The 9,694-nt window shown below is 56.3% G+C and overlaps 1 protein-coding gene and 3 long non-coding RNA genes across 4 annotated transcripts; 2 read left to right on the top strand and 2 right to left on the bottom strand.

Annotated features, from left to right (window-relative positions):
- The first annotated feature begins 634 nt into the window (after positions 1-634).
- On the top strand, positions 635-2,133 carry LOC116653614. The gene is made up of 3 exons (XR_004307772.1): positions 635-718; positions 1,735-1,790; positions 1,910-2,133. It is a non-coding gene; the product is annotated as an uncharacterized LOC116653614 (long non-coding RNA).
- Positions 2,134-2,206: 73 nt separating this feature from the next.
- On the bottom strand, positions 2,207-6,518 carry ZNF503 (zinc finger protein 503). The gene is made up of 2 exons (XM_015866855.2): positions 5,674-6,518; positions 2,207-4,558 (listed from the first exon to the last, which is right to left on the bottom strand). Exons 1-2 carry the CDS (start codon positions 5,980-5,982, stop codon positions 3,038-3,040), a joined length of 1,830 nt encoding a protein of 609 aa, XP_015722341.1. The 5' UTR covers positions 5,983-6,518; the 3' UTR covers positions 2,207-3,037.
- A 584-nt stretch (positions 6,519-7,102) lies between these two features.
- LOC107315911 lies at positions 7,103-8,423 on the top strand. Its single transcript, XR_001556104.2, has 2 exons — positions 7,103-7,971; positions 8,104-8,423. It is a non-coding gene; the product is annotated as an uncharacterized LOC107315911 (long non-coding RNA).
- LOC107315912 lies at positions 7,976-9,493 on the bottom strand. The gene is made up of 2 exons (XR_001556105.2): positions 9,117-9,493; positions 7,976-8,392 (listed from the first exon to the last, which is right to left on the bottom strand). It is a non-coding gene; the product is annotated as an uncharacterized LOC107315912 (long non-coding RNA).
- Positions 9,494-9,694: the final 201 nt, after the last annotated feature.

Genomic DNA, 9,694 nt, shown 5'->3' with positions numbered 1-9,694 from the left:
CGCCGGGAAAGTCATTAATTTTTATTTTGGTTCTTCGGTTGCACTTAGCGTCTGACAGGAGTTGATTTAAATATTACATGAGTTTATCTTTAGTGTTCAAAAAAGATTTGTGAGGAAGATGAAACTGTTTAATTTAAACTAATGTATGCCTGACTCCGGTCAGATCGATCTGAGTTTGGGGTTGTGATGGGTTTTGCCCTTCTGTTGCTTGTCCTCCCGAGCTGGTTTTTCACTGTGAAATTACTTTAGTTCGGTGGCATGGACCAGCGGCTGCTGTCAGCTCCTCGAGCCATCCAGCTAGTCGGAACGGGGGAACGAAATAACAAACGCGGCCCTTTTACCTAAAAACATTAATGTCCATAAGTCAATCTCTATTAGAAAATATAGCGAATTTCCTAGATTAATATCAAAATCCTCCGTGACACTTGCCAGGTCAAATATTTAACAAGCCGAGAAAAGAGCCCTCCTTAGCACCGCTCTCCATATAAAATAAGCCGTTTCCATTTGTCATTAATGTCGCTGACAGTATCTGAGCAGAACAGCAATAATAACGTTAAGCGCTCATTTTATCACTTGCATCAGAACCCCTCGCGCACAACTTTCAGAGCTGGGAGCCGCAGCGCTGCAATTAAGGCTTCGGCGCAGGGAACTCCCCCTCTCTCCCTCCGACAGACCCCAACACCTGGCTGCTGACGGATTGCAGCGAGCGGAGTCGGAGGTGCAGCTGGTAGAAATCTGTAATTGTGGTGTACGTGCGGAGAAGCGGCGGTGCTTTTGATCGCCGTAACGGTACCGGGCTCGCACGCCCCGCTGGAGCCGCAATGGCCCTTTCCCCGACTCGCGGGTGGCGGAGGGCCCGGGGCCGGGCTGTGGCTGGGCTGGGGTTGGGGCCGCGCCGCTCGGCTGCCCGCCGACTCCTGCCGCTTCCCGGCCCCGCTCGCGGCCGATGCGTTTTATCAGCGAAGTTTGCTCGGTGCGGTTAACGGCGCTGCCCTTCTCTCCTTTCCCCGAACTCATCAGTTCACAACGAGAGCTCGTTTTACATTCCCCAAACCGGCGCTACGCGCTGCTCCTTCTCCCGTTTAAGGGGGGGTTGGGAGGGAACCGCTCGGTGAAAGCGCCGAGCCGCACCGTGCCGATGGCGGAGCCGTGTCCCCAAAGAGCCGCCCAGCACCCGCCGAGCCCGGTGCGGTCCCGCTCCGAGCCGGGCCGGGCCCGGGAGAGCGCCGGCCCTTCGTTAGCCGCCCTCTCTTCTCCGCTCTGCACGTTAACGCTAACTTGCACCAATTATCTGGAGTAAATGTATTAGACTAATTAGCATCTGGGCACCGCGGGAAACTTCGAACAGTAATTGTATCGCAGGGACGCGGGAGGAGGGAGGCAGGCCAACCCCTCGCCGAGCCCGGCGGCCGCTCGCCTTGCGCCGGGCCGGCAGCGGGGCAGGGCGCGGAGCCCGGCTGTCCGCGGACACGGTTCCGCTCTTCCCATCGGCGCGGTGCAACGCGGGGCTGTGCCGGGCGGGCAAGGACGAGGCCGGGGCGGCCCTCGGCATCGCTCCGCGCAGTGCAAGGCGCTCCCAGCTGCGGGAGGTTTGCTGGGATCCTTCCTCCCAGGCCTTTCTTCTTAAAAGAAAAGCAGCTCTCAGAGCAGTCCGGTTTTTATTATTATTATTATTTTCTTTTTTTTTTTTTTTTTTTTTTTTTTTTTTTTTTTTTTTTTTTTTTTTTTTTTTAGATTGATGATCATTTGTACCGCGGTACGAACTGAAGAAAGAAATTGAAAATAACCGGGTGAGATCAAATAGCGCTTCCCAATTACTTCGGAACTTCTCACTTAGAAAAGGAGATGAATGGTTACGCGTTACACTGTAAAAAGCTTTCGGATAATCTTCTTACTCTTTTACCAACAGTGCTGCCTTCCCCGCGTCTCTTCCTAGGGAAAGAACGCCGCCTGTTAATTGAAGCTCGCATGGAAAAGAAAACGGTTTTCACAGTAAAATGCTCTTTTGAGAGAAAAGTTCATTTTCCTCCGGAAAGGGGCAGAGATGTGAGGGAGCCTCAGCCTGCCCGCTTCGTGCCCACCAACTCGACTGAAGAGGGGAAAAAAAGATTAAAAAAATAACAATAAAAAAAACCTTTTTGTCTTTTTTTTTTTTTTTTTTTGAGAGCCCTGGGGGTTGCAATAATAATAATAATTTTAAAAACCCTTATTTTATATTTTTTAATTCAAATTGAATAAACGATGAAGGAGAAAGTAGCGACTGCCTCCATTTGAGACCTACTCAGGTTTATAACAGAATCCAAGCGTATGGAGAAAAAAAAATATTTAAAAAAATAATTAAAAAAAAAAGTAAAACCTTTTAATACATCAAATATACGGAATTTTAATCTTTAAAGCGATACATTGTCTATTTTAGTACATGACGTAAACCTTACTTAACCCTCGTTACAGGGTGGACTTAAAAATTAAAAATAGTTAAGTGTTCCTTTTAAAGAACAAAATAAGGCAAATGAGGTTTTTGGAATAGAATCGTTTTTGTTTTTCTTCCAGAATACATACAAAAAAATACCAATTCTCTTTCAAGGGTAATACACCTTAAAAATAATTGCAATTTGAAATTATAACTGACAAATTGCGAGTTGTTTTTTTTTTAGTAACAAACATGCATGTAAATTTTTTTTGTTGTTGTTTCAATGAGACATTAAATAAGAACGTACGATACAATCATAGCAATTTTAAAGTAACATTAAAGAGAAGACCTCTATCTTTTTATTTATATTCTACAATGGGTGTTCCACTTTTACCTATTGAGCTCAGTTAAGTAATGCACTTTATGATTCGTTGTCCCGCTTGAAGCTAACATAAATAAATACAGTGCTCACGGATCCAGTCCTCAGATGAACACTATTGTATAAAAAGTCCCGTTTCTGTTTTGTGGGGTTTTGTTTTTGTTTTTTGTTTTTTTTCCTTGCCGACTTCCACCGAGTTCGGAGGGCTCCATCCCTCCCTCCCTCCCCCTCCCACCCGTCCGCGCCGCTCACTGGTAGCCCAGTGCCGAGGCTGTGGTGAGTCTCTGCCCATACAGTGCGTAAGGGGAGTAGTAGGGTCCCGTGGCGGCGGGCACCGGCACTGGCGCCCCGGGGGTGGGCAGCGGGCTCTTGGAGTACGGGTGGTAGCGGCTGCCGAGTCCCAGAGCGTGGTGCGGGCTGCGCAGCGCCAGCGTGCCCGGGCTGCCCGGGGCGCCCGTGGTGGGGATGTGCATGTGGCACGCCATGGCCGCGGCCGCCGCGCTAGCCAGCGACGAGGAGCTGGGGTAGCTGGAGAGGAGTTTATCGGTGCCCGGGAAGGCAGTATGGGTCCGCAAGTGGCTAAGCAGCTCCTCCGAGGTGGCGAAGCGCTTGTCGCAGGGTCCGTTGGCAGACACCCAGTTGCAGATGTGCGGCTGGGGGTCGTTGGGGAGCATGAAGCCGTAGGGGTACAGGGGGTGGCCGGCCAGCGAGGGCGGCGTGGCACCGGTCAGCGATGAGTGCACGCCGTGCAGGGGGTGCGTGGGGTACACCAGGGGGTATCCGGACTTGAGGGCCTGGTCGTGGGCGCAGGAGGCGCCGGCGGCGCCGGCCAGGTGGCTGGCGCAGTGGTAGCTCAGGCAGTACGGGTCTCGGCACAGGCTGGCCGTCATCACCGACGGCGGCGACGCGCCCGCCAGCGGGCTGGAGCCGGCCGGCTTGCTGCAGCCCAGGCTGCCCGCGGCCGCCAGCTGGGCCCCCACCAGGCTGGAGGATTTGGTGGGGTCCAGCGCCACGCCGTGCGGCAGGAACTGCGGCGGGTAGCCCGCGTACGCCCCGGCCAGCGTCCCCGGGTAGCTCATGCCCGCCGGAGGCAGCGGGAAGACTGTCTGGCCCGGCTTGTAGGGGGAGACGGGGGCCACGAGGCCGGAGCCCAGTACGGAGGCGGAGGAGGTGGCGGTGGTACTGCTGCAGGAGGAGGCGGAGTCCGAGGCGATGGGCTTGGAGCCCGGCGCGCTCTCCTGGTGCTGGTTGACCTCCACGTTAATCCCGGCGCAGCTCACGCTAATCCGGCCGTGGCCGATGCCGGCGGAGCCCGGGCCGCCCTCCGCGCCGGAGCCGCCGCTCTTGCCGCAGCTCTCCGAGTCCTTCTTTTCCTCCCCGCCTTTGCCCTCGGCCGGCAGCAGCCCGGGCGAGCAGGCGGAGGCGCTGGAGTTGGGGCTGCCTGTCCTTGGGGTGAACGGCTGGCAGGTGGCGCTCGGCACCCGGAATCCCGACTTCTCCCCGGCCGCGACCCCCGCCGAGGGGGTGCCCGCGCAGCCCGCCGCCCCCGGCTCCTTCTTCTCCGCGCCCGGTTTGGAGTAGGGCTTGAAGCTCGATTTGTCCTCCACGCCGATGTCGCTGAGCTTCAGGGGGCCCGACTTGGAGTCCTTGTCGCCTCCGGAGCCATTGGAGGTGACCGAGGAGAGTTTGGAGGAAGGGGACGGGTCCGGCTTTCCTATCTGCGAGCAAGTTTGTGCCAAAAGGGCCAGGGGGCTTTTCTTCGCATCCAGCTGCAGGAATTAGACACACAACGACAGAGGTTTAATGGGGGAGTCCGCTCAAGGAAAAAAAAAAAAAGAAAAAAAAAAGAAAAAAAAAAAAAGAAAAAAGAAAGAAAAAAGAGAAAGAAATAAAAGAAAGAAAAAAAGAAAAGAAAAGGAGAAAAACCAAAAAGCCCCGAGTGTACCTAGTAGGTCTCTTGTCCCGCACGTTTTTGCAGGGGGCAGCCTGGAAGTGATGAACGATTTCGTGAGCATTCATCACCCTGACAGCCCCCTCCCCTGCATGCACCATTTTCCACAAAGCCTTTAAAGAGGGCTTGGGCTCGCTGGAACCGTGCGAGCACCCCCTCGGCCGCCCAGCGCCCACCGGGCAGCGCCCAGCCCACGCAGACCCTCGCCACCGGAGTGGGGGAGCCCTCGGGCCACGTCGGCTGCCGCATTTCTGCGCCCTGACCGCGGCCGCTATTTATAAACAGAGCCCGGACGAGCCGGGCTCCGGGGGAGAGCGGCGCTTCGCTCCGCAGAGACCTCAGTGAAATCATTCATTCCCACGGACACACCCTTCCCACCACCCTCTCCATTTCGAGGTTCGCTCCCTAAAACAGCGAGGGACCCCGACAGCGGGGAAGAAAGGGCGAGCGGGGCCCCGAAGCCCCCAAAAGACGGCGAAGGCGGAGGCCGAGAGCCGCCATAGCCGCCCCGCGCCGCGCCGAGCCCGTGTCCGAACACCCCCCGCAACGCCCGGCCGCTGCGAGAGCGGCGTGGCCGGATCGTGACCCCGGAGCCGGGCGCTTCCTTCCACCGCTCCTCTCTCTCTCTCTCTCAAAATAAATAAGCAAATAAATAATAATTATATATATGTATGTATATACACACACACATATGTAAGAAAACATTTAAAAAAAATAAAAAATAAAAGAGTAAAAAATATCAAAAGAGCAAAAATGAAAGTTTATTCAAAAAGGAATCGCCAGGAAGCCGAGTAAACATGGAATAGATGACCACGCGCAGCTCCTCGCACTAAGATCAAAGGCGCCCGTTCCCGGTGCGACCGCGACCCGGAGCGGAGCGGGCGCGGGGCAGCCGCCATGCGGGGCGGGCACGGCGGGGCCGGGGCTGCTTACCTCGATGGGGCTGACGGGCGTGGAGGGGAGAGGCTGCAGGTACTCGGGGTGTAGGATGTGGCCGGTCCGCGCCGTGAGCATTTTCAGCACCTTGATGGGCAGGCGGTTGGCTTGGCGCAGCGGGTCCGAGGGGGGGACGGCGTGGAAGCAGGGCTTGGCGGAGGCGCTGCCGGGGCTCCCAGCGTGCCCGGTCGGCCCGGCACTGAGGTCGGCGGCGCTGCGGCTGCGGCGGGGGCTGCCTCCGGGCTCGCTCAGGCTGCTGCTGCGCTTACTACTTCTGAGAGCAGAAAGCGAGGGCGATGTGATCATGACCCAAAACCTCGCATGAAAACTGGGGCAAGTCGCGCCGCTCGCACTCGGAAACGCTCGCTCGCTTTCTGCGGGCGAGAAGGGAAAAAATCCACACGCCCCCCGAGGAGGAAAACAAACATAAAATGTCCCGCGGCTCTCGCTGGCGGGGAGGGCGTGGGTGGGGAGGGGGGGAGGGGGGGGAAGGGGGAGCCGGCCGGAGAGAAAGAGGAGGAAAAAAAGCCGAGTAATCCGTGCGCTGCGAGGGGCGGGGGGCGCGGGCGGCTGCGCCGTGCCCGGCCGCTCTCGGCTCCCGGCTGCGGCGCGGGGCGGGCGGAGCGCTCGGCTCCGCGCTCAGTTGTGCTGCGAGCCGCTGCCCATCCAGCCCGGGGTCTGGCGGAGAAACTCACTTCAAAAGCAGCTGAATTAGTCTGAGATTAAAGCCTTTGCCGCCTTCCAATCAAATGGGACCCCGAGGTGATTGGAGGGTCAAGGGGATGTGACGTTCCCTTTTCTGGGGCTTTTTTTCTCTGTTTTTAATGGGCTCTCGCTGTTTTTTTTTTTTTTTCTTTTCCTTTTTTCTCCCCTCAAGATACATTTCAAGAAATGATCTTTCTTTCTTTTTTTTTTTTTTTTTTTTTTTTTTCCCTTTCTCGTCCGCCTCCCCTCTCCCCTCCTCCCCTCCCCTCCTTCCTTGTTTGCGCTCCCAGGACGGGCTGGGCGTTAATTCTGTGTTTCACATCACGCGCCGCGAACGTTTTTCTTCCTCCGCGGCCAGCGCGCCTTCCCCGGGCGGCGACGGAGGCGGCGGCGGAACGACGGGCGCCGGCCGGGAAGGAGGCAAACGCAGGGACCCTCCGACCCTGAGAACGGCCCCGACGCGGCAGCCTCCCGATCGCGGCCCTCCGCCGCCCGTCCGCTCCGCGCAGCGCCGCGCAGCGCCCGGCCCTCGTCCCCACTCCCCTTTTCCCGGTGCGGCTCCGTCGCCCCCGCCGGGCCCCGGGGACGGGCACGGACGAGAACCTGCAGAGCGGCGGCCCTGCCCGCGGCGGGCGTGAGCCGGGGCGCTGCGGTGCGGCCTGCGGCGGCGTGGAAAGCGGCGGCGGCGTCGCGCACTGTCACGCAGCGCCCGCCGCGCCGCGCCGCGCGGGTCCCCGCCCCGCCGTCAGCTGTCAGCGCTCCCCGCCGCCATCCGTCAGTGGCTTGTCAGCCCTGCCAATCCGCCCTGATTTATGTCAGCTTTTGTTGCTGATTACAAGCCTGGTGTGACTCCAGGGGGAGAGAGAGGGAGGAAGGAAAACAGTGCGGGAGCGAGCGGCTCCGCGGCGGAGAGCAGGAACTCGTCTTTCTGCTGGAAACGGGCGGTGGGGCCGCTGTCCCCTTCCCACCAACGCAGCGGCCGTCTCGGCCCCGACGCCGCACCCGGCCTCGCTGGGGGCCGCCTGCGCCGCTCCGGGGGCGCAGCGTGAGTTGAGCGCTGCCTGCGGCCCTTCTACCGCTCCCCGTGCCGCCCGCTGCTCTCCCCTTTGTACTTCCCGTCCCGCTCTTCCTCGGCTCCTCATCCCGTAATGTTTTTATTTTTTTTTATTATTATTTCTTCTTTTTTTTTTTTTTCCACAGGCAAAACGTGTTAATCAATCTTTTACTTTTGTTTCCGGATCTGACATGGTGGCCCACACAATCTACAACATTAACAAAAAGGTCACTTAGAGATAAAACACGTTTGACAAGTGAAGAACAAGGCAAGTGCTTCAGGGGTCGCGGCCAATTCCTGACCTGGACTCCGACCAGAACAGGCGCCGCTCTGGGAGAGGTGGGCGTGGGGAAGGACTTTCCCTGCTCGCTCTCGGCCCGTCCGCACCCCGTCCTTCTCCTTCACCTTCTCCTTCCCCGCACATCCACCTCCGGGCCCCTTTCGGGGCAGCCCCCAGCGGCCCTCTCCCCACGGGCCGCCTTTCTCCGACCGCCCTCCCCGCCCCCAGAGCGGTGCTCCGTTGGTCCCGTACCCAGGTCAGCATCTCCGTTGGCTTTTATTGAACCTCTGTCACGTTGGATAGAACGAGGCGATACGCGGAACTGCCCCCTCGCCTCCTAGAAAGAGGATTTTAACAAACTTTTTAATTTCTGTGTGTTCTCTGGAAGCGCGGAGCGTGTCGCCGGAACGTGTCGGTGCGAGGCAGAGACGGGCTTCCATGTCTCTGTGCCCGCTGTGTTCTTCTGAGGCCGTGACAGTTATAGGATCGGGGGGCAGAGAGAGAAGCATCGCACAAAAGCTGCTGCTGCTGCAGCGGGACTGACAACCCGCACCGTGCCCGTAAGGAACTCCCCCTTCCTTCACACAGAGTGGAAGTGACTTGAATCTGCCCCAGGTTTTCCCCCCGTTCTTTCTTTTGTTGTCAAGTCCAATTGATAAATGGAGTGCAGTAAAACTCTGGAAGAGAGAGGGAGAAAAAAAAAAAAAAGCTGAAACCTTCATTTGTGTTCATTTGCATTAAAGTGCTTGGAACAGCTGTTTTCCTTACAGGACCAGAGAGACTCCTATCTGTTTTCTCGTTGTATTTATCCTGCCTCCCAGGGTGAAAGCCTAAAGATTAATTGTCCTACGGCAGAGTCAGCTGCGGGCAGCTCCCCTCCCCTCTCCTTTCCCTCCCGGCCCGGCGGAGGTTGCGGGGACTTCGGGAGGGCCCTTGGAATCGGGGCAGCGAAGCGAGGGCGATGCCCGCTCCGTGCGCACGGCACCGCGCACCGAGGGGAGCGGGGACGGGCGGGGAGCAGCGCGAACCCCGAACTCTGTGGCTGAGGTAGAAGCGTCGGAAGGTAATTCAATTAGTAACTTCAGAAGACAGCTTTTCTTTTTTTTCTTTTTTTTTTTTTTTCCCCGAGCCTTTGAAATGAGGATTAAAACACACTCAGCACTGTAAACTTCTTATGTAGAAGGTTGTAAAATAATAATAATAAAACAAACAAATGCCGAGCCATCCCCTACCCTCGCCCTCCAAAAGCCTTTATGAGTTGCTGCAGCTCTGCCCGCTCCCAACGCGCGCAGAAGCGGAGTCCCATCGCCCGGCTGCCCCGCGGAGCGCTGCGGAGCACTGCGGGGCTGGCGGCTCTCTCCGCTCCTGGCTGAGGAAGACGGACTCCGTCCTGCTCGTTACCTTGCGAGGGATCCTCGTTTAATGAATCCGCGCAGCCGGCTTGCTGTTGGGTGTTTACTTGTATAGTCTTGTTGAAGTTTGGGTGGCTGTAGCTTTTATTCTTCTTTAATATAATAATAATAATAAACAAAAACAAACAAACAAAACCCCTGAGGGTTGAAACCCGTCTTCCTGGTCTTACAAAGGAAAATTGTAACTTAAAAAAAAAAAGGGGGGGAGAGCAAAGGAGGAATTAATTAACAAGTGCCAGTCCACACTTTCCTTTACCTACCAGCTATTGGCAAGCATGTCAAGTCGATTTTATTTGCACACAATGGAAATGATTTATTTTCTCTTAAAAAGGAGTGGGCTGGCAGATATTTGAGGAGGAGAGGAGAGCGAGACCGAGAGAGGAAAAAAAGTTTGAAAATGCCTTGAACTATTCACTGTCGAGATGGCTAATCAGTATTGAGGCTCGAGGGCACTCGGGCAGCTTTTCAATGCGGTTTTCCTTTCATCTCAAGCTGGATGGAGGCGCTCAATTAAAAGCCTATCAGTCTGTAAGTAAATCAACGCCTATCAAAGTTGTCACATCAAAC

This window comes from Coturnix japonica, chromosome 6 (genome assembly GCF_001577835.2).
Source record: "Coturnix japonica isolate 7356 chromosome 6, Coturnix japonica 2.1, whole genome shotgun sequence".
In the NCBI taxonomy this organism is placed as follows: Eukaryota; Metazoa; Chordata; class Aves; order Galliformes; family Phasianidae; genus Coturnix; species Coturnix japonica.
The sequence above is the reverse complement of the archived record's forward strand: the minus strand, read 5'-3'. Positions and strand labels throughout refer to the sequence as shown.

Excerpts from the sequence above, each read along its gene's own strand:
- ZNF503 (XM_015866855.2), bottom strand. The coding sequence starts at position 5,982 with ATGATCACATCGCCCTCGCTTTCTGCTCTCAGAAGTAGTAAGCGCAGC. Across the intron at positions 4,559-5,673 it reads CGCCCGTCAGCCCCATCGAG|CTGGATGCGAAGAAAAGCCC; the intron begins GTAAGCAGCCCC and ends TAATTCCTGCAG.